The sequence below is a fragment of the Wyeomyia smithii genome, chromosome 3, assembly GCF_029784165.1.
Source record: "Wyeomyia smithii strain HCP4-BCI-WySm-NY-G18 chromosome 3, ASM2978416v1, whole genome shotgun sequence".
Lineage (NCBI taxonomy): Eukaryota > Metazoa > Arthropoda > Insecta > Diptera > Culicidae > Wyeomyia > Wyeomyia smithii.
The window spans coordinates 108,790,394-108,815,824 of NC_073696.1; the positions used below are offsets into that span (position 1 = coordinate 108,790,394).

Sequence of the window (25,431 nt, forward strand, 5' to 3'; positions counted from 1 at the left end):
TTTTTCGCTGACAGCAGCATCTATCCGTCAAATTAAGAAACTACTACTACTACTAAGCTTTCGCAATTTGCGCCCGATTGCTATACAATCAGCATATCTTTATACTATCCGATTCATTCATTGCAAGGCTTTGCAAAGATAATCAATTCCAAGACTGCCCGCATTACTGATAAAGGGTCGCCTAGTAGTGGGTGTCGGCACTATATATATAACCATGGCAAAAACGTGTGCAAAGTGTTCTGACACTATTTCGGGCATCGATTTTGTTACCTGCCGCGGTTATTGCGGAGCGACATTTCATATGAGCACATGTGCTGGAGTATCACGCGCCCTTCAGGGATATTTTACATCGCACAAAAAGAATCTTTTCTGGATGTGTGACAACTGTGCCGAGCTGTTCGAGAATTCTCATTTTCGAATGCTGACATCTAATGCAGATCCATTGCCGCAGCTTAATTCGCTAACTAATGCAATTACCGAACTACATAGCGAAATAAAACAGCTGAACACCAAAATCGACTCTCCAATTTTCCCCGTCACTGCGAAATCGTTGGCCTACAGTAGATCAACAAAGGGCCTTTAAGAGACCCCGCGAAACTGATGTGGTCACACGTTCTTCGGACAACTGCACTGTTGGTAGTAAACGGACTTTGGACAATATCGTCGCAGCTCCTGCTGCCAATTATACCGATGAAAGATTCTGGCTGTATATATCGAGGATTCGACCGGATGTTTCTGTGGAGTTAATGTCATCTTTAGCGAAAGCCAATCTCGAGATTGACAACGATCCCGTCGTTGTTAAGCTTGTTCCGAAGGACAAGGATATCAGCACTCTCACATTCGTGTCCTTCAAAATTGGAATTGATTCATCCCTAAAGGCCAAGGCACTGGATCCGGGAACATGGCCGGAGGGTACTCTCTTTCGTGAATTCGAGGATTACAGAGCACAAAAATTTCGCGCACCACCGAGAACCAAAAAACCAACGACACCACTTTTGCTATCCCAGGTATCGTCTCCAGTAACACCTATGATGGGACTGAGCTAAATCATCCGGAACGCACTCGTACTAGTATTTTGGAAGCCCTTGATCCCCCCACCGCAGTCCTCGTCCAGTCCTCGTTCAACAGCCGTTCCGGTCTTGTGTTTGGGGTCGGTGACAGGGTCTTCCAACAAACTACACCAGGCAAGTATCATCTCTGATGTTTATGTACCTGATACTCGCGACCGTTCTAGTCATCCGCTAATCAATGATCGTGCCCCAACTCTGAGAGTTTTTTCTGCAACACCAATATCTACGCCGCACACCATTTGGAATCAGTCATTCCCGGGATGCACGCCTGCAAGCCTTATGGAAGACCCTAATCCTCTCGGCACAGTCGAGTTATTCCTGCCAGCGACCTACAGCCATCCCGGTCCTGTGCTCGAGAACGGAGAAGGTGTCTTCCAAACCGTCAATGCAGGCAACTTAACTACGAACCATGATACGCCCACCGTGTAATTCCCAATGTTTCCAGCACTCAACCGTCGTCCGTTGCGGCAGAAAAAGCTCCTGGTCACTTTATATCTGTGTACTACCAGAATGTGAGAGGTTTGCGCACCAAGATCGCTCAACTGCGGTTACTGTTAAGTAGCAGCGATTACGACGTGATTGTACTCACGGAAACGTGGCTCGACGCCGTAATCGACAGTGCAGAAATATCGTCTAATTATACTCTCTTTCGCTGTGATCGCAATGAAGCGACTAGTGTTCACTCTTGAGAGGGTGGCGTGCTGACAGCCGTCAAAAGTCACCTTAGTTGCAGCTTCGTGTCATTGAGTGACTGTGACCAGCTCGAGAAAGTAGCAGTTCGCATTAGCTTGCAGCATCGATCGCTTTACGTGGCAGCCATTTACCGGGAGGCCCAACTCTGCTCAAGAACTATATTCGGCACACGCAAGTGCTATGCAAACAATTTTGGATCGCTCGTCGTATGCTGACATCGTTCTTTCTATTGGAGACTTCAACCTTCCCGCCCTATGTTGGCAATTTGACGATGAAATCAACGGATATGTTCCTTCTAATGCATCTTCCGATCAGGAATGCAATCTCACGGAAACTCTCTTCGCAACCGGTCTGAGGCAGGTTAATCACTTTCTTAATTCAAACGGCAGACTCCTGGATCTCGCCTTCGTCAACCAGCCAGATCATCTCGACCTCGTTTTGCCTCCGATTCCGTTGCTTCCGGTTGACACTCATCACGCACCTTTCATTTTATTGATTGACGAGGGTAATGCTGCACCCATCTCTTTAGACGATGAGGACGATTGCCTGATGTACGACTATAGGACATGTGACTTTGAGTCAATAAACGACGCACTTACAGACATCAACTGGGAGACTGTCCTGGGTATTGGCTCTGTCGATGACTTGCTTCGAAGATTTTACAGTGAACTTCAGAGGATACTTAGCGATATTGTGGCAAAGAAAAGACGAACATTCAGCACTAATTCAAAAAATCCATGGTGGACTAACGAGCTGCGCAATCATCGTAATATTCTCAGGAAGACCCGCAAACGCTTTTTTCTCTCAAAATCAGACCGAGATCGCATCAATCTGTATGAAGTAGAGGCGGCATACAAAGCTCTGCTAACATCTACCTAAGTTGACTATATCGCCAGAATCCAGTTGAGCATTAAGCAAAATCCCAAACGATTTTGGGACTTCATCAGACAGCAAAATTCAAACAACCGTATTCCGAATATTATGAATCTCGACGGAGTGGAAGCTCGGACTAGCAGTACAATTGCCAATCTCTTCGCTACCTTTTTCGAAAACGTGTTCAGCAAAGTGTCACCAGTTCAAAACTATAATGCATTCGCTCACGTACCAGTGTATGACCTGAATCTGCCCACCATCCAATTTTCTACGAACGACGTACGAAAGTCTCTGGAAGATTTAGATGTCAATAAAGGACCAGGCGTCGACGAGATACCCCCACTACTACTGAAAAACTGTGCTGTTGCTCTCGCGTCACCAATTGCCCTAATTTTCAATAGCTCGCTAAGAGATCGAGTCTTCCCAACGGATTGGAAATCAGCGTACATTATTCCTGTTTATAAGTCTGGAAACCGCAGCTGTGTAACTAACTATCGCGGAATCTCCATACTTAGCTGTCTGAGCAAAGTTTTTGAAAAATTGGTTCACAACGTGCTATACAGTGTTTTGTCGCCATTCTAATCTGAGTTTCAGCATGGTTTCATGAAACACCGATCAACGACGACGAATCTGATGTGCTACGTAACCACCATATCCAGAGAAGTTGAAGCAAAACGCCAAGTTGACTCTGTGTACATAGACTTTGCGAAGGCCTTCGACACTGTGCCACATGTTCTTATAATTGCTAAGATGAGGCGGATGGGTTTCCCAGAATGGATCATGGAGTGGTTATTCTCATTCCTAACAAATCGTTTTGCGTACGTATTGGTTAACTCTGCCCACTCTTACATTTTCCACATTGCATCCGGTGTGCCTCAAGGCAGCGTGCTCGGGCCCCTATTGTTCAACATATTCGTTAATGATCTGTATGCAGTGATCTCGTCAAGAAAACTATCTTTCGCTGATGATTTGAAACTCTTCCGTGTCATCTCATTCTTGGCAGACTGTGGAGCGTTGCAAGAAGATCTGAATATTCTGATGATTTGGTGCGATAACAACGGCATGCGTGTTAATTGCAAAAAATGCAAACTTATATCCTTCACTCGCTGCAACGATCCAGTTGAAAATCGATATTTACTGGGTTCTGAGTGTCTCGACCGAGTACAATCCATCTGTGACCTGGGAGTCACAATTGATTCAAAACTTAAATCTAACGAACACATTGGAATCATCACCGCAAAAGCATTTTCTGTGTTGGGATTTATTCGCCGTCATACCTCCAATTTTACTGATATTTATGCTCTTAAAATTCTGTATTGCTCGTTAGTGCGCAGTATTCTGGAGTACGCCTCTCCTGTTTGGTGCCCGTTCCAAATGACACAGATTCTCAAAATAGAGCGGATACAAAAAAAGTTCTTACGACTTGCTTTGCGCGGTCTCCCGTGGAACGATCCAAATAATCTCCCGCCCTACACCGATCGATGCCAACTTATTCAATTAGAGCCCTATGTCAAATAGACGCCTCAATCAACAGAGAATGTTCATCTTCGACCTAATCAACGGAACCATCGACTGTCCTGCCCTACTTGAACAAGTTCATTTCAATGCACCCTCCCGACGACTCCGTAGCACATCATTGCTAGTTATTCCTCACCACCGGACCTGTTATGGTTATCATAACTCACTAGACGCGTGCCTCCGTGCATTCAACGACATTAGTGATATGTTCGATTTTATGTTGTCAAGAACCGTTTTTTTCAAATAGAATTAGGAATAGTTAAAATTTATGTATAGGTTATTCAGTCTGTATGACTTGTTCAAAGACGGTGTAGAATAAAATAAAAATATAACGGTCGAAACAGGGACCTCTATACTTCAAATTTGGAACACGATAACGATCATAGGTAACTTCTGCTAGTTTACAAAGCCTCGAAATAAAAAGAAAAACGAGCATCGCCAAAACAAACAAAAGATGTTATTTTGGAGCATAAAAGTTGTTCGGTAAAAATTTATTAAAACTAATTTTGAGTTTAGATCAGTACTTGGACGATGTAGGTTTTGATTCTGCAATAGTTGTAGCATAATTTAAGACAGTAAAAAAATGACAAAAAAAAATTTTTTGGTGTATATTACCCCTTAATGCATAACTTTCAGAAACGACGGGATCTTTTGGTATACATAAATCATTTGAAATATTGCTCATCGTTCACTATAGCTCTGTCCCATCTTTCTAGCAGAGCTTGAATACAGTTACTATTTTTTTCTTTTGAAGCTATCCGCCAATCAAGCCTTTTTTCTATGTCTTCATAATAGCAAAACTGTTGATAAGCCAGACCATGTGTCATCGAAGTGAACAAGTAATAATCGAACAAGGCAGCATCTGAAAAGTATGGCAAGTGAGCTTTTTTTTTTGAGGGGGGATTTGTTAGTAGCTTAAGTATTTATGATAAATAGTAGTAAATAATGAGTATGTGTGTCCAATCACAAAAGGTGACTTCTCAACACTGTTAGAAATTTGTAATTTTAATTGTTAGGATTTGTTTGCTTTCGAAATTAGGACTTATCATTCCTAGGGATTTAAACCTACTTGTCAGAAAAGGGGAAGTAAACTTACAACTATCTCAATTGCTAACTTATTGGCTATAATGAGAGCTTATCGTAGCAATTGAGGATTGCAACGATTTTTGTCGAAAATTATTGATAATTTTATTTGACATAGCTTCTAATGGTTCAACACCAGTAAGTCTATGTAATTCGAGTGTACCAAACCAAAGAGGACACTTCAAAATCATTTTTAGAATTTTATTCTGAATCCTTTGGAGCGTTTTCTTCCTTGTTGAACAGCAACTTGACCAGATCGGTACAGCATAAAGCATTACTGGTCTAAAAATTTGTTTGTAAATCAAAAGTTTGTTCTTTAAACAAAGTTTAGAATTCCTTTTAATGAGAGGATATAAACATCTCGTATATTTGATGCACTTGGCTTGTATACTCTCAATGTGCTCTTTGAAAATAAGTTTTTTATCATAAATTAGTCCCAAGTACTTAACCTTGTCGGACCAACTTAAAATAACCCCATTCATCTTGACAACGTGATTATTGTTTGGCTTGAGGAAAGAAGCCCTAGGCTTATGCGGAAAAATTATCATTTGAGTTTTAGAAGCATTGGGAGAGATTTTCCACTTTTGCAAGTAGGAAGAAAAAATATCTAAACTTTTCTGCAATCGACTGCATAAGACACGAAGACTTTTTCCTTTTACGGAAATGCTTGTGACATCGCAGAACAATGACTTTGTGCATCCTGGAGGCAAATCAGGAAGATCTGAAGTGAATATGTTGTACAGGACTGGACCCAAGACTGAACCTTGAGGTACACCTGCTCTGACAGGAAATCTATCAGATTTTGAATTCTGATAGACAACCTGCTGAGTTCGATCAGTAAAATAATTTTTTAAAATTTTGATTAGGAAAATTGAAAAATTAAAAGTTTGCAATTTCGCAATCAAACCTTTATGCCAAACACTGTCGAATGCTTTTTCTATGTCTGAAAGAGCAGCCCCAGTGGAATAACCTTCAGATTTGTTAGCTCGTATCATATTAGTAACTCTGAGCAATTGATGAGTTGTGGAATGCCCATAGCGAAATCCAAACTGTTCATTTGCAAAAATTGAATTTTCGTTGATGTGTGACATCATTCTGTTAAGAATAATTCTCTCAAACAGTTTACTTATTGAAGAAAGCAAACTGATTGGTCGATAACTTGAAACTTCAGCTGGGTTCTTATCCGGTTTTAAAATTGGAGTAATTTTTGCAATGTTCCATAATTTGAGAAAATATGCAATTTCGAAGCAGCAATTGAAAATTTTCACTAAAAATTCCATTGTGCTCTCAGGGAGATGTTTGATTAGTATATTAAAGATTCCATCGTCACCAGGTGCTTTCATATTTTTGAAATTTTTAATAATTGATTTAATCTCATTCAAGTTAGTTTCAATTATTTCTGCAGGTAAAAAATTCTGGGAAGAAATTAAATCAAATTGACGTGTGACTTCATTTTCAATTGGACTCAAATTTCAGTTGAGCCTTTGGAATGCTTCCAAAGCGGAATTAATATTCACTTCGTTTTGCAAATCAAGCTCGTTATAGACATTTCTCTCAATATGAGTTTTGTATCTTTCCCAATTAGCCTTGTTATAATTAAAAACAGAGCTCATAGGGTTTAAAACTGATTCATGTGATAAAGAAAAAGTTATTGGAAGATGGTCAGAATCAAACTCAGCATGTGTGATCAAATCACTACATACCTGACTTTGATCTGTAAGCATCAAATCAATTGTTGAAGGGTTTCTTACAGAAGAAAAGCATGTAGGACTATTCGGTGACAAAATAGAAAAGTATCCTGAAAAACAATCATTGAATAAAATTTTGCCATTGGAATTACTTTGAGAATTATTCTATGAACAATGTTTGGCGTTAAAATCGCCGATTATAAAAAATTTCGATCGATTTCTGGTGAGTTTTTGTAAATCACCTTAAAAATAATTGTTGTGCTCGCGTGTGCATTGAAATGGTAAATATGCTGCGGTAATAAATAAAATCCCAAGTTCAGTTTGAACTTCAATTCCCAAAGTTTCAATAACTTTCGTCTCAAGATGGGGAAGAGCACGATGTTTGATTCGGCGATGAATAACAATTGCAACTCCACCGCCGGAACCCTGAATCCTATCATATCTATGAACCATGTAATTGGGATCATATTTTAATTTTATGTTAGGTTTCAAAAATGTTTCAGTAATAATTGCAATAGGCACATTATTTACTGTTAAAAAATTAAAAAGCTCATTCTCATTGGCCTTCAATGAGCGAGCATTCCAATTTAATATTTTAATTGTTTTATTTAAAATCATTGCTAAATTTTAAATCAGAAACAATTTTAATAGTAAAATTTGTGCCTATTTGAATGGCTTCAAACATTGATTTTGCCTGCAACATGGCGTTCATAAGATCGAACATTGCCTGTTGCAAAAAAGAAAGTTTACCTGCCGTAATAGGCCCCAGGCAGTTGACATTAGAAAAAATATTTTTGGCAGCAATATTAGCTTGAGTAATAGGTGTACAATTGTTTTCTAGCGTGTTTTGCTTACCCATATTAACGGTCATTTTCGAACTACCAACACTAGGCGGTATAATGTTCGAACTACCTGTAACCTGTGCATAAGTTAAACGGGTATGCAAAGGAGTAGGTAAACTATGCGTCACTGGTACGCTTGGAGAATTTTGTTTTGAAGTTTGTTTACCTTGCCTTGCCTTAACAATTGCTAAACGGGCTGGGCATTGATAAAAATTCGACATATGGTTGCCGTTACAATTCGCACAGCGAAAATTTTTACTCTCTTTCACAGGACATGTGTCCTTTTTGTGAGAAGAGTCTCCACAAATCAGGCATTTTTTGGTCCATGTTACAGAACTTTGAACCATGGCCATAACGTTGGCAAACACGGCATTGGATGATATGCTTTTCACCTCCGCCAAACTTTCGATATAATTCCCATTCTACATGCACGTTATATAAAGCATGTGCTTTTTCAAAAAAATTTAAGTTATTAACCTCACTGCGGTTAAAATGGATTAAATAATTTACAAGGAAAATTCCAGTTCGCTGACTGTTTTTGCCTCGTGATTTTTGTTGCATCAGAATTATTTGGGTAGGGGCTATACCAAGTAATTCTGTCAAAGTAATTTTGATCTCATCAACGGTTTGATCGTTGTTGAGACCTTTCAATACGACCTTGAACAGCTTGGCGCTCTTCGTATCATATGTAAAAAAATTATACATCTTTTCAGTTAAATACTGAATAAGACGATTCCAATCTTTCAATGTTTGGGCCAGTAAACGGCATTCACTTTGACGTCGGAGAGAAACGTAGAAAGTTCTCTTTTAAAAATATTAAATTCAGAAGCAATAGTTACCACAATAGGTGGAACTTTCTCCTTTTTTACAGAAATTTTACTTTGAATAGTTTTACTGTCGAACATGTCAATTTTGCCGGCTTCTTGCTCAGGCAGAATATCATATAAATTTTCACTGCATAAGCTAGTTTCAGAAAGAGATGCCACTCTTTTCCTCCCCGTAGCGATGCGTGGTTTCTTTTTTCGTCCTGCCATTTCAGGTGATACGAAAAAAGTTCAAAAATAATATCAAATTGCAAGTATTGAGAAAGAAAGAAATAGGTAGTCTTGAGAAAGACTGATGTAAGTTAACTTCCAGGTAATCTTTAAAAGACACACTGACAAAACACAAACTTTGAAGCTATAGGCTGTCAAAGACCAGTCCACAAGCAACCGAAAATACGTCTGATCTGTCGGGCAGCTCAAGACGCGCTGATGGCAAGTGAGCTAGGATCATTCCATTTGAACGCTTCTCTGAAAGTTTTAACGACTTTGACAGTATGAGGCCGAACGTTGTCATACAACATAAACACTTCTTCGTGCCTCTGCTCGTGTTGTGGCCACTTTTCGCGCTCGGCTTAATCGCATCAATTGAGATCGATACCGTTTCCCAGTGATGTTGCCGTTCGGTTTCAACAGCTCATAATAAGTAACAATGACCTTGTCTTACCAAATATACAGTATATAACCTTCGTAGCGTCTCTAGGTGGCCGGGCCGATAATGTAGAGGCATTACCGGGTAATCCCCATGACTCTTTTCTTTTGGTTGCTGTAATGAAGAAAAGCCTTCTCTTTTGCCGCTGGTGCAGTTGTTCGGGTTGATAAGGCGTCGTACACAAATTACGTAACGCTAAAAACCTAGATTTCAGACCCCCTCCCCCTCCCTTATGTAACGATAAGTAACGTTCGATATGACTCCCACCCCCCTAAAATTACGTAACGCTGGACAACCTGTCCCCCCCTCCAAATTTACAATTTTGAGCAAACATCACAGTTACGTAACGATCTCAACTACCCCCCCCCCCTCTTCCTATGTAACAATAAGTAACGCAGACCTAACCCCCCATCCCCCATGCGTTACGTAATTTGTGTACGACGTCTAAAACAGCGCTTAAAGGTTTTTTTTTGACGTGGGTCTACGTCTTTGTTCACTATACTGGGATGCATTCTGTAAAATTGGAAATGAAACTAGCAAATGTTGCGTCAGATTTCAAACGTTAATAACAGCATAATAACATGATGAATAACAATAACCAATATGTTGTTGGATAGATAAAATGTAGAACAATTTTCTAATATAATAGTTATCACGCCAATTCCATTACTAAACGGTAAAATTGATAAAAAGTTTCAATGACAAATTTACGCGAATAATGAACCAATTACATGCAAGAATTCCTAGCACAGACGACGTGAATGAACACTATCCGTTTCCTGTGATATGTTCTGTATCAATATCTAAATAAAAATTGACAGAGTATCCCCGTCCCAATTTATTTTTGCTTCCATGAGCTTAGACTATATGATGTTTCGAAGGTAAAAGTTTTCCGAAAAGTTTGAAACAATCCCCATTGTTGAATAATTTCTAAACCTGCTCACCTAATAAAAACTGATGTCTTGAAAGAAAACAGGCCGGTAAAAGCAACAGTACCAGTGCGCAGTGGGGCGATTCCATACAAATGCTGGTCAAGCAGAAAAATGTCTTCAAATCATGGAAAATACATGGTTTTTATGTAATTTTGGGATGCTGAGTCCGAATTTGATATTATTTTTGCATGAAAATGCATATTTTTGACGCCAGGGAAATTTTCATGTTTTTTAAGAAAATTTTTCGTTGGTTTAAATCTTTTGGAAAATAAAATGCATAATGCCTAAAAGACTTTTATATGTCATAAAAAAACATAAAATATTAATCGGTTATTAGGAAAATACAAAAATATCAATTGAAAAATATGCTTCGTGTTGAAAATTACTTATGACTTGTTTTTTCAAAGTGACTGTACTACATTGCTTCTATTTATCGCATTCTTCTTTTTATTCACTTCTACCTTCATCTTCATTTTTGTGTTCATTTTCGATACAGTTTTAATACCTTCAGGGAGGGTTTTCAAAATGCTATTTCTAACGTCAAAATAATAATTCATTATTTGCTCTGTAGAAATTAGCAGGCGTTGTATTATGTCATGGTTTGTGCTTACACGATTATTTTTACATGTGACTGGTATGATATAAACTTAAAACATGATTTTGGTACTCAGTGCTGGTGATCTAAAACATAAACAATGATAAGTTTTGATACTTCGTTAATTATCGGAATATAGATGAATTTAACTTGTAAATATGAAAATAGTGTGATTAATTATACTGAAACATGTTTGAAAACGTTGTTATTATCAAGCTTAGACGAGCCATTTGTTATTCTGTTGACAGTTTGAAGTGTACAACTTAAATTTACATTTTAAAAGTCCGATATGTGCCGAACACTCGTTGTTTCTCTTCGAAAGAAGGGTACTCTGCGCAACTCTGCGCAGGATCGGACTAGATGCACTTTAAAGCATTTTTTCCAAGCTATCTTTTAAAACTAGTGCCAAACCCTGCCGTTTAAACTTTAAACGCTGTTTTATGCAAAAAATGCGTAATGTATTGATTCCGCCTAATTTTTTTGAGTATTACAATGAGATTATACATTGTCCAATGATGAGGATTTATTCTCCACTATTTTATATACAACTTTTCCTCAGACGTCATCAAGATTCAAGTTACCCTTAAGGCTCCAGCAAGTTTCGCAACATTCCATTTTTTCCAAAAAAAAACGCTAAAAAACGCTGACTCAGTACACTTTGAAAAATCATAGAAAATTCAAATTTTGTCGTAATGCTGTAAAAATTTGGATTCTGACACTTCAATAGTATACAACTATAAGAAAAATGGAATTGAAATTAAATTCATATTTTCAATTTTGGGTCGATGGCCAGCGATTCCCCACTGTACAGTGGAGTAAAGAACCGCAGGTCTCTCGTCGTCTATGATTGCAGCGTATTGATTCGTACATTTCACCGGTACACTTCTATTCGAACTGCAGCGGTACTATTAGTATTGCAGTGGTACCTTGGAATGGGGTGAAATTGATCAGTGGGGTGAGATTGATCACCTGAAAATTCGTGATAAAAAATACTAATCAAAAGATATTGCTCTTACCACACTAGGCAATGTTAACGTGTCCTTAAACACCACTTTTGCATGATTCACATACCTGTTAAAGTTTACCCTTGCATGCCCGGTGCAATTTTTCATATTTTCGAAAAATTCTTTTAACTCAGTCAAAACTCAATCAAATTTGATCAAACAAGCTTCCAAATAATAAAAAAAGTATTGAATTTACTCAAAGTAGTCTTAGTTAAGGTTTAATTTCGTTAAATTTAAAGAAGTGAGTAAAAGTTGATAAAAGCTCAAAAAATGTAATTTTCAACAATAATAGTTCCATACCATCAAAAAAATACTGATGAATCCGCAGGAAACCACAAATATTTTATTTTCAGAGCTAGTTTGTGAGCTTTTGCAACAAACCGAATTGAAATCGGTCTAACGACGATCAAATAAGAGCAAATTTAGCAACTAGCAGCTCGTGAACCAAAATAAACAAATTTAAACCAGAAATATCGTTATTTTCGTTTCCAAACTAGCTGTAAATGATATTTTTCAATACAGAAATCATCATTTATCTTTAGCATATCGAAAAAAAGCACATTGCCAAAAGAATGTATGGATTTCAATGATTATCAATTTCACCCCAATTTACCTCATAGTACCTCAAAGTCTTATCGAATTTATTTCATGAAGTAGACGATAGAAATTTCACCAATAGCCATAGTGGTTTACTGGAGCACATATCAGTACCTGTTTTAAAATTATACTATTTCGGGAAAAATGTACATGAAGCTAGTTAATTGGAAGTTGTTATAAAAATTGATCAATTTCACCTCGTTCCATGGTACCTAATGAAGATAGGAATTTTGTTTAAAGGGTGTACGGAATCAAATTGCATAAAAAAAAAGATTTGGTAAATTTCCCTCATCCAACCAATCGCCTTCTAACTTCCAACTAGTAAAATAAAACATGTTGTTTAGTTCACTGTTATTTAGTTTTCACTGATCGTTTCATTTAATTTCATCCCCATATCCAAATGCACGAACTTTACTCTTAACACTGCTCATAAGGTCCTGTACAACGTTTGGACCCACTGCTTATTGTGTTGGAATCCATTTTCTCATCATATCCTTCTCAGATTTTACTACCTTAGGATGTTGATGACGGCCCAGTACTTCTCAATTGGTCGCAGTTCAGGTGCGTTCGGGGGATTGAGATGCTTCGGTACGAAATTGACTTCCTTAGTCTTGTACCATTCCAGAACATCTTTCGAGTAATGACACAAGGCTAAATCCCGCCAGAAAGTTGTAGGAGCACTGTGTGACTTCAGAAGTCAAAGTAAACGCTTTTGGAAGCATTCCTTCAAGTATACCTGCCCATTGATCGTCACGGTTATCAAGAATGGGGTGCTCCGCTTTCCACGCAAGCAAATTGCTTTCCAATCCATGTACTTTTTGGCAAACTTTGACACCTTCCACTTTCTAACGTCCTCAGGAACTTCGAAATTATGATGAGCGGTGAAGTACTGGAGCTCCGGAAGCTGCCGGAAGTCTGCTTTTACACATGCCCCATCGATAATCTGGGTGTAGAGCTTCCGTGCACGTGTTTTCGCCACGTTGTTCTGCCGTTCACTGCGGTTCGGCGCCTTCGAACCTTGTATGGTGTAATCTTTCATGTGTTATCGCATCTTTAACGAAAGTTTTACTCAAATGCAGTTTTTTAGCCACATCTCTAACTGAACTCTTTGGATTCCTCAAAAGCTTGAACTACCTGCTTGTGATCTTTTACACTATACGGAGATCGATTTTGGCCACTTTTTTCTGATTGATGGTCAAACGCTCGTTGTACCGATTTAAAACGCGAGTTACCGTAGATTGAACCGTTCCCTGCCTACTGCTGATTGCACGATGAGAAAGATTCGGATTTTCGAGGTATGTGCGTTAAATTTCTTCAAGCCTTTTCCGTTCTTTCGGCTCCATTGTCGCAACGATTGCACTAGCAGCTCAGTGCAACTTACACAGTGTGAATAGTACACATTGAAAAAATTTCACTCGAGTGTTCAATAGAAAATACCCAATGAGTAAAAAGCTACAGCGATTTAAAAATGATGCAATTTGATTCCGTACATCCTTTATTTAATAAAGTTTCATATTTTTACACTTTGAGTTAAGCTCATGCAGGTCGGGTCCAAGTGGTTCGGACACTTCGTATGGATGACTCATATACATTGTAACGTGCATATTTCTCAAAAGAAAAAATATAGTGACAGTGTTTTCTTTCGTTTGGTTGGTGTAAAAAATTTAAAGTAAGCACCTGAATGACCGAGTAGATAAAAGGTGCCTAGTAAAAAAAAATAATTATTTGTACAATAGTTCGCGGTAATTGAGTCAGGTCAAAGAAATGAATAAATAAATACATATATAACAACAAATTTATTCTCAAAACTGATAAATAAGTACCTGACAGTAAAACAAATGGGTCTATCGATTTACTGCAGCCAGCTGTCGCAATATTGTGTTCCAGTTTTACCTGTGTCAAATACACGAAGCCGCAAACTCGCCATCTTCGGCATTCCAGCTTGGTCATCAATAAATCAACCACCTGTGCATTCCATTGTTCTACATGTCCATGCCAACAGGACATCCTGTGTCACTAGGTAAACATGCAGTCTACAACATCCACCATCAATTCCATCGCGCTTTACTGACCAGCGAGCAAATATCTACACAATTTTCATCTCACTCCTTGTTTCGATCTCATTACAGTGGCAGAGTAACACCCAGGTCGGAATATGCTACCTAATGTATCGGCTCATCGTAGCCATACTCTTCCTGGCAGTGCTGGCTTGCTCGCTGCTCGACATTGGCCGATCGGAACCGATGCTGGAGCACCACTACGCCAAATGGTGGATCTATCTGACGCACTGGGCGCTGCTGGCCTGCGCGTTTCAAGCCTGGTTGGCGGCACTCATCGTTACCAAGGGACTGATGATCGACCGGAACGAGTTCGGTAAGTGTCTTCCGCGTTGCTGGCGGGAATTGTATCTACATTTCTTTACTCGGGCTGCCCACCGGAGTCGCTTGCAAGCCAAGTTTAATCCAGTCGTCCGGTCGCACTGTACGACGCCAATAGAATGATGTTCCTAATTTTTTGATCAAAGAATTACTTAATATAATGCTATTATATCACGATTAAGTAAAAATGAAAAAAAAAGATAGAAAAACTGTTTCCAGAATATTTAAAAATGTTCACGAGTTATTTTCGATTTATGTTTATTAGTATTATTTTTTTCAATGGCTTACAATAAAACTTAAAATTTCGGCAGCTTTCTTGCAAGAATTAGCGACCTGTCGGACCTAACTCAAATAAATTTTTCAACAAGAATCATATTTTTTGTTCATCAACATCCTGGAAACAGTTTTACTGGTTTTGTTTTCTAAACTTTTTTTCACCATGAAAGCTCATTTAATTTTTTTTCAATTGGCGAGAAGATATCACAGCAAATCAAAATATTAATTATTAATTCTTCATGTTTTTTTTTCACAACATTTATTTAACACGGTACAATACAAAAAAGAAATGTTTAACTATTCTTCAAGTTAGAAGTAGAATTAAACGAACACAAACGTAGGTTTGACATAGGAATACGAGTAATCTGATGAATTGTTTTGACTTTGAGTCTAACATAAAATTTACAATTTCAACTCTTCCTAACATAGCATTGGTACCGCGAAGGTGATTTCATATCTTTCGCTGTCTTTGAGACTTACACCGCTGAGATAAATTAAGTTTTCAGTACACAGGATAGCAAAAAAAGGTTCCAAGACCAACGTATAATAAACTCATTGTATGCAAAAAAATACAGAAGATTTTCGATTTATCAATTTTCACCGCTTAGTAAGGAAATGGTGATGACAATTATCTTTCAAAAAAATCAAATTAGCTGTCTAACGATACATTAAATTTGACATTCCGTGCAGTTCTATGGAAGCTATTAGTATCTAAGATCTGCCCCTTTCAACGTCGTCACGTCAAAAACATCATATCAAGAAGACTGAGAACTCTATCTGCCGTCTTCCGAGTACAGGGAGAGCCGATTCGTGCTAATGTGTTTGCTAGCGATGCGAATGCAATCCGAACGCGCAGGCAGAATCTTTACAATGTTTTCGTAGCGATGTAATTACCACAATTTCCACCTTCAATAGATGAAGTGTTCTGTTTGAGCTGGTGCTTGTCATATGTATGGGATCGTTTCAGAGATGTTAGTCTTCTCGATATGATGTTTTTAATCACAGCTCCTTGTTAGGGGGAAAATATGCATTTTCATTATGATCATAGCAACATCATCCAATATCAGGCACATCCTGCTAGAATCCCATTATCGACAGCGGATAACAGAATAAAGGCTAAGATGTGCCCTCTTAGGAACATTACCGCCGGATATTGTACAATAAATTGTGGCTATGCGGTTACGGTCATCCTCCACTCACAACCCATCCGTCTGTTTTCTCATTTTCCTTTTTCCACAGAATGGAACATACATGTGGCCAGAGAAAGCCGACTTCACGCGGTCTACTGGGTTGTCTACACTATCGCTACGGTCTACTCGTTTATTGTCACCATCGTCTACTGGACGTTTGTTTACGATCCGGGTAAGTAGGTATATCAGCACGTATAATGAGTATTCCTCTCATAACGCTAACAACAATCATGGGAAAACATTGTATGAACTATCCAATCTATACACGCACCCGGTGGCGGTTTGATTCCGTATGATTTCCTCGTTCCAGCTACTGATTTTGTGCCAATTAGAATTCTGAGTTTATTGGATTCAACAGCAAGCCGTTCGAGGCTTCAAATTTCACCGGAACTAAACTGTATCTCGTTGTCATAAAGTTTGCCGTAAGCTACATTAAGCGCTGCATGGTGCAGCTGTTCAGTGATTTGCTAGCACACAGACGAAGCGCACATTGACAAGCTAGAAACTCTGGTTATAGCCTAAACATGGCATCAGTCGAAATTAAATTGAATTCCATTATATAATTCGTTACCGCACGACAGCTTACCGCTCGTGCAGCAAGTTTACCATACTGAGTGCAACTTTGAAGCACTGTATCTCCGGTGTTTTCAGCTTGACTTGAGCTTAGCTCACCATTTACCGCTTTGTTACTGACCAAGATCAACGGGATTTTAAATTAAATTTATCGATAGTCTATAGGATTACGCCAACGACAAAGTAAAGCCTATTTATGTACTACATTCCGATTTCAAAACATGGCCGCCTGTTCATTATACATAGAGAAATATAAATAAACAAAACACTATTTATATATATCACGAATTTATCCAGTCGTTCTCACAAAACTAGGGTAAGGCAAATGGAAAGGTTTGTCCTGAACTGTGACTAGGGTAATGTATCATGATCCGACCAATTTAGACTATTTTCAAGGTACATCGCTTTTCATGTCACATTTTCACCATTAATATAACATGTAATCATAAATAATATATATTTATATGAAAAACCTATCTGTCCAGTTTACAAAAATAACAATTTATAGCAAATCTGACGTAAATTCATTTAAATATACCGTTTTTCCTGACCATAGAATTTGTATCATGATCGGACCAGGGTGAATCATGATCGGACCAAACAATGTATCATAATCGGACCAGTGTGCTTCTGAGACTTCAAGTGATTGTCCGCTTCGCGTGCTGGACTTTACATGCACGGTGTTTGGTTTGGGCTTGATGAATTGGATAATTTTTCGTGATTCTCAAATTATTTTCAAACATTTTTCAAATTATTGCGAAAACGTTATGAATTATATTTGAGCTATCAATACGGCAAATTTACTTATTCAATTTGTGGGTTTTTTCAGTTGCAGTTTCGTTTTACCGATAGCTCACTCCACCAGAACAATTTTGAGAAACGATGTATGACCAACTTGTAGTCCCCAAGTAGTACTACAAATTTCCGAATATTGCAATGCACTAACTTTTATACATAAAGTGCGATATTCAGCCAATGGTACCTGTTACGAGATTTACCTCACGGTGAAATATATTTCTCTCTCACGCTCACTTAATTTTTTGAGACCTATTTCCGATTCCATCTAAAGTGAAGTGACAAAATTAGCTCCGTGAAGTGAGATTGACAGAGGTGTAAATGAGAGTGTGACAAGTGAAATGAGTTTCCTAGCACAAAAATTTCTAAGTCGTAGAAAGTCGAGTTTTTCCAATAATAACTCAAAGCGGTCAATTTGAGACACTACTTCCTTAAGTTCGATTGAGTTGAAATTTTGTATGAGGACATTGTTCGGAGAGACGATACTTTTAAGCCTTATCGCTAAAGGAAATTCAAAAATTAGTTTTTGGCCTTACGTTTCCTTGGCCACGGCTCAAAATGTAGTTAGTCTCAAGGAGAGTCTTGTTACTGAAAAATAACTTTGATATACATATTATCATTAGATCACAAATCAATCAATTTTTAAACCTTTCTCACCTTCGTGAAATCATTTTACCGTTCAAAACAATCGTGGAAAAATCCACACAAAACGTCACATATAAATTTTCGTATATTTTAACTTATCACTCTCTCGTAAACTGTTCGAAAATTCGCGGGAAAAAGTGCTTCCTAAATAAGGATGACACTGAGTTATATTTTCCCCATTTGAAGCAAAGTGGACTATATATAGTGAAGTTTTAAATGGTTTTGCTTTAGTTTGCGAACCTTACGTCGTTTCAGAGAGGTTTTATTCTATAAAAAATAAGCTTTATCATTTATATTCAGTTCCAATCAATTAAACGTGAAATCCTTCATTAGATATATCAAGCATAAGCAAAGTAAAACGGTGATGTCTCAGAAGTAGGCTGGTCCGATCATGGTTCAAAGCTGTCAAAGCTGGTCCGATCATGATACAAAACAGGCTTTCGCGTTTCACCAAGTGTACCTACAATTGTGCTCGGAAATAGACCATTTTTTAAAACTTTTCTAATAATAGTAATACTTAAGTAATCTAAATGAAACCTTCTGAACATAATCAGAAGAAGTTTTTTGATGGTGAGGGTACATATTTGATACAGTTTTTTATTCAATATTTGAGAAATCTCGCATATAAAAAATGGCCCGATCATGGTACATTTTCTGATTGGTCCGATCATGATACAACACCCTAATTAACTTCATAAAGCGTCGTACACAAATTACGTAACGCGCGAAGAGAGGGGAGAGGGGCTGAGTTTGCGTTACTTATTTTTACATATGAGGGAGGGAGGTAGTTGAAACGGTTATCGAAAATTTTTGGGGGTTAAGCGTTACGTAATTTTAGGGGAGGAAGTCATACAGAACGTTACTTATCGTTAGATAGGGGGGAAGGGGGTTTAAAATCTGGATTTTTAGCGTTCCGTAATCTGTGTACGACGCCAGATAATTAATTATGTGGTCCAAAATTACGAAAAAATATTATAACCCAGGGACAGTTGTTAATGTTATATTTCTCTGTTAATGTTATATTCTTCTATCTTTTGAAAAGTACTGTAAATTCCCGTAAAGGCAGTGAAAAACGCAAAATGATCAATATATGATTTTCGATTTTATGTTATTTGAACTTCAGGCTCCAGCATAGAAAGGTTGATATTTTGAGAAACACCTTTTCATAAGTTAAATTTATTTCGTGAAACAAACGTATACTAGATACGATTTGCTTTACTTATGGTGGAGTTATGATGTTCTACAAAAGTTTAGCTTGTTGAAGATTTTCGTGAATCAAATTTCACTTGAGCCTATGAAACGAAATAGTTCCTAGCATCAATAAGTGCACATTTTAATGCTTCCAAAGCAAAATCATTATTCACTTCGTTTTGTAAATCTAACTCACTATTGAAATTATTCTCAATATAAGTTTTATATCTTTCCCAATAAGCCTCTTTTTTGTTCACACATTTATTTGACACGGAACAATACAAATTAATGTTTTACGGAGCCAACTATACCTAATGCCTTATGGTCTAAAATATCTTCTAAGCTAAAGGCAAATATTTTATCATCTCTGCAGACTATGAGTAGAAACTATATCTAATACTAACACTTACATGGTTTTTCTTCTATCCGAGATTCGTTTCGCTGTTAAATGGGCACCTTGATGCTCTTCAAATAGCTATAAACAAGTAGCATGTATGGCAAGTTTCGCTGAGCGCGAATATCACGAACTGGCACTTAGGGCTGTATTCCTCGGATCCTGAGGGTAATTCAGCACACATCCAAACCACGTGTTCAATGTCTTGATACATCAATCCACAAACTCAATGATTACTGCTCGCCATCCCAATACGCAGGATATGTGCATCTAACCCGTAGTGGTTGGACATAATCCAAGACATCACGCGAATGAAATCTCGTCCTATGCTGTGTAGCCACCTCCCCAGTTCTCCCTTTTCCCACGAGGTCTGCCAGTTGACAAGTGTGCTCTGAAGTGAAAGCTTTAAAAATTCATTGGTCTGTCGTAAATATCACCGTTTGTAGCGCCCACCTTAGCCAAAGTGTCCGCTTTCTCATTGCCCGGAATGGAACAATGAGAAGGGACCCACACTAAGGTAATCTGAGAAGATTTTTCGGATAAAGCACTCAGATGTTCCCTTATTTTCCCCAGGAAATACGGAGAGTGCCTTACATCCTTCATCAATCGGAGAGCCTCAATAGAACTGAGGCTGTCTGTAAAGATGAAGTAATGGTCCGTGGGCATTTTTTTCAATAATCCCTAAGATATACTGAATTGCAGCCAGTTCTGCGACGTAAACAGAAGCAGGACTATCGAGGTTGTAGGAGACGGTAAAATTATTGTTGAAGATACCGAAGCCAGTGAACCCGTTGAGAAGTATTTCATCAATATAAAACGCATTGTCGCAGTTGATGTTTTTATATTTGTTAAAAAATATTTTAGGGATCTGCTGCAGGCGTAAGTGATCCGGGATTCCACGAGTTTCTTCCATCCATGGATGTATCGAAAAACACAGTAGAAACAGAAGTATCTAACAAGTTGACACGATTGGAGCTGTATGAGGCAGGGCCGGATTTAGACGGAGGGGGAGGCCCAGAGCAAATGTGTTTGTGAGGTCCTCTTTCCTTAAATCATTTAGAGGTAACGTTCTGGAAGGTGACGAACAAAAAAAAGATCGCCCCAGGACTCTTGAATCGGGAGGCCCGAGGCATTTGCCCCCTTTGCCCCCCCCCCCTCAAATCCGGGCCTGGTATGAGGAAGGATTTATTCATTGAGACATGTGATTGAAACACACAGTCATGAAACGAGTTTGAGAATTAAGTTCAACTAGCCTATCGAAATTTTGAATGACCAAGGGGTTCAAAACCTCACATTTGATGAGAATACGAGTAGTCAGATCCCGAAAACGGTCTTTTAATGGGAGAATATATATATATATATATATATATATATATATATATATATATATATATATATATATATATATATATATATATATATATATATATATATATATATATATATATATATATATCGCACGCTTATAGCCTTAGGGCTAATCGCGGTCTCGATCAACTAAGATTAGTTGAGGGAGTTCGTTATCGATATTGTTTTTGGCACATTTTGCATGTGTAGGATAAGTACAACGATACACCGTCCGTGCCCCAGTGCTGAGCCGAGAAAATTTCCAGCTCGAAAAGATCCTCGACTCGATCGGGAATCGAACCCGATATCACAACCGTGTGGGAGAGCTAGCCTACATCGCTAACCACAGAACCACGGGGACCACAACTCTTTGCGAGCATATGCTAACTGAATATCTGTAGAAAGCAACGCAAGGCAATCATTTGTCCCTTTGGCACGGCGGAATTCAAATTGAGTATCTGATAGTGAATTGTTTGATTAGACGACGGAGTATCATTTTCTCCATCAATTTCCGGATACAGGATAGCATTGCAATCGGCCTATAAGAGTTGTGATCAGAAGCTGCTTTTCCCGGTTTTTGGATGGCGATCACCTTCACTTGCCCCCAATCCTGCGGTACAATATTTTGCTCCAGGAACTTATTGAACAAGTTCAACAAGCGCCTCTTGGCATTGCCGAGTAGATTCTTCAACAAGTTGAATTTGATTCTCGGTCGGTCATACTTTCCTGGCAAAATCAAATATCCACCGACTTGAAGACTCGCTTTCGTTGACCGTTACGCGATTCCGCATTCTTCGGGCTGTGTTCCAAAGAGTGCTCATCGATGTCTCCCTCGACGTCTCGTTTACGAACCGACGCCAATATCCGCGTTTCTTTGCTCGGACCAAGCTTTTAAACTTGGTCTCAAGCTCCAAATACCGCTTAAAGTCGTCGGGTTTACGTTTCACCCGAAAGAAGGCCTTAAACGCGTCGGATTCTTCCGTGTAGACATCTTTGTCCCACCACGGAGTAGGAGGCCGTTCTTTGATCGTCATGATCTTTGATCGTCAGTGAAGAAATCGTCACGCAGGGATATTACTTCGTTTGGGCTTGCAACGCGGCGTCGAAAATCAAGCCCGCGAGGAGGTTGTATTCTTCAAGTGGTGGGTGATGTTGAATCAACTCGACAGCTTCTGAAATCATTTCCTCGTATAACTTCCAATCGTTATTCCGTGTGAGGTCATACAGAATATCAACTGATCGCGTGCGAGTTGAACCATTATCAATTGAAATTTAAATAGGCAGATGATCGCTACCGTGGGAATCAAGGACTACCTTCCATATGCAATCCAACCCCAAGCCACGCCGTGAGAGTTAAAATCTCCCAAAATCAAACGTGGAGAGGGAAGATGTTCTATTAAATCAAAGGGCAGCCGTTGCCCAACCTGGACTCTGAGAGGAATATATATTTAGGCAATACAATCTTTACCTTGTATTGTCATTTGACATGCGACAGCTTCGACGCCTGAGACCGAGGGGAGGTTAACACGATAGAAAGAATAGCACTTCTTAATCCCTAGAAGTACTCCTCCGTAAGGGGTGTCTCGGTCAAGGCGAATTATAATAAAATCATGGAAGTTAAGATCTACATTTGAAGTGAACCAAGTTTCACAGAGGGAAAATGCATCGCATTTATGCTTATTAATCGAAACTTTATATGAATCAATTTTGGGGATGATACTTCTACAATTCCACTGTAAAATAGAGATTGAATCCTTCATCTCAGCCGATGATTTAGCCATCGAAGGACACGATCGCTGCAACGAGGGGCCATTTAGCAGTCAACTGCTTCTAAAACGTTTTAACTCTTACTAGAAATGCCAGAAAACTTCAGCAGTCTAGATTCTGGCTGAATCTTGGACGAGAAAGAAGGAGCAGTTGGGTTTTTTGATGTTCCTGGAAGTGCCGGAAACTCCTTACTTGAATAAATTTTGCCAATCCCGGAAGAGTTTGCTTCGGATTTTCTACAGCACTTTTTTGTTTCTTAGTATCAGCCACTTCAGATGGAGTTCTTCTCTGTCCCTTCCTAGGAAGTCTAGGGGAAGAAAGGTACGCGAGCTGGAATGTACACGTGGGACTCCCGCGTGAAGAGCTCACAAGCAGCAATCTCGTTTGCTTGCTTGAAGTCGGACACCAAAACACGCAGTTTATTTGGGAGTACTTTTGTTATTTCGGTCACGTGCCAGATCTCTACAAATTTGCATTGTGTTCAATGCTTTTACTTTCTACCGGAAAAATACAGCCCCAATACCAGCTTTGCCCTCCGGATACTGCTTTAGCCGATGGGTAGCTTCCTGCGGGGCTCCATTCTTAACCCTTGGAACTTTGTATCCGGGAAGGCCAGGTGGTGGAACGAGCAGGTTTCCATCCTCGCGTTCGTCGTCCATGTTGGACGCGTGAGCCACACACGCAAAATGCCTATCACCAAATAATATTGTAGAAAAAAATCAAGAAAGAAAACTACTTAGTTTCTGCAGCCGCTCTCCTTCACAATCAGTGCACGGGCGATGCCAATCTCTTTTTACTTCTTCCTTCCAGCAGGGTTGGTTGTCCGATTGTTCGAAGCTGAAGCCGTTACAACCACACAGCAGCACCAATACAGCAAAACAGCAGTGCGCCGGGTTCTGAATCACTCCAAGTAGCGACACAACGCACGAGTCAGTTGGCGTCCGGTAGCAAAAGGCGATGATGCGTTCCTTTGTCTTCAATAGACGATGGCAGCGAGCAGCAGTGCACACGCGACACAATGCACGATGACCTTGAAGGCGGATTACTGGTCGGCACTATCGAGATCGAAATAAAATTGTGACCAAACACGACGAGAGCACAACTCGGAATGATCCCAATTAGCCTTGTGGTAATTAAAAACAGAAAAAAATATTGGAAGATGGTCAGAATCAGCGTTGCCAGGTCATTTTTTCAAAAATCTGGAAAAGGCAAAATAAAAATCTGGAAAAAATCTGGCAGTCATTTCGTGGGGTGAAAGGTTAATTTTTCGAATAAAAGTCTTGGGGTACGCAAAATTTGAGGTGACAAAATTGCAAAATTTCGCGCCAAAATTGAAGTGATGACCTTTTTGCGGAACAGAAAAAATAAAATCTGGATAAAATCTGGATCATCCATGAAAAATCTGGATAATTGGACATCAAAGCTGTCTACCTGGATACATGTTCAAAAATCTGGATAATCCAGCTAAATCTGGATACCTGGCAACGCTGGTCAGAATCAAAATCAGCATGTGTGATCAATTCACTACATACATGTCTTTGATCTGTTAGTGCCAAAACGATTGTTGATGGATTTCTTACGAAAGAAAAACATGTAGGACTATTCGGAGATAATATAGCATAATATCTTGAGGAACAATCATGGAATAAAATTTTGCCATTAGAATTACTTTGAGAATTATTCCATGATCGATGTTTAGCGTTAAAATCGCCAACTATAAAAAATTTTGAACGATTTCTGGTGAATTTTTGTAAATCACCTTCAAAGTTATTTTTGTGCTCGCGTGTGCATTGGAATGGTAAATATGCTGCGGCAATAAATAAAATCAAAAGTTCAGTTTGAACTTCAATTCCCAAAGTTTCAATGACTTTCTTCTCAAGATGGGGAAGAGCACAATGTTTGATTCGGCGATGGATTACAATTGCAACTCCACCGCCGGATCCCTGAATTCTATCATATCGAAGAACCACGTAATTGGAATCATATTTTAATTTATTGTTAGGCTTCAAAAATGTTTCAGTAATAATTGCAATGTGCACATAATTTACTGATAAAAATAAAAACCTCATTCTCATTGGCTCTCAATAAGCTAGCATTCCAATTTAAATTTTAAACTTAAAATACAGCGTCATAAAACGTTTGTTAAGACTAAAGAGCTTAGTGACAGTAAAAATAGCAGATACGTCGTGTGCCACCACAACCACAAGGTTGACGTAGAACTGCATCAAGCTGTTGGTGTTGGTGATGTAAACACTTGCATTATGCTGATACAAATTTCGAATTCTTTTTATGTCCAAGGTTATCAAAGTTAGCAGAGGGGGTGGCAAAAAATAATTAACACCGAAACGAAAAAAAAGAAATATCTTTGATCAAAGTTTGTGTGCAAGTTATGACGTTTGTAACTTGCACTCAAATAAATGTTGAAAAATAACACTTTATTATTATTATTATTTCACTTGTCTTTCGACGACACTCTTGCTGTCACATGACTTGTTTGTTGCTAAATT

General features: G+C 38.7%; 1 protein-coding gene across 15 annotated transcripts in view; it reads left to right on the forward strand.

Moving 5' to 3' along the window:
* The window catches only part of LOC129726506 (protein rolling stone-like), a 200,328-nt gene that overhangs the window by 152,306 nt on the left and 22,591 nt on the right, over positions 1–25,431 (forward strand). For all 15 annotated transcript variants that reach the window (XM_055683299.1, XM_055683302.1, XM_055683301.1 and 12 more), the window contains 2 exons: positions 14,498–14,741; positions 16,262–16,384. In XM_055683299.1, the coding sequence (XP_055539274.1) occupies positions 14,498–14,741; positions 16,262–16,384 (367 nt within the window). The remainder of the gene's footprint in view (positions 1–14,497; positions 14,742–16,261; positions 16,385–25,431) is intronic.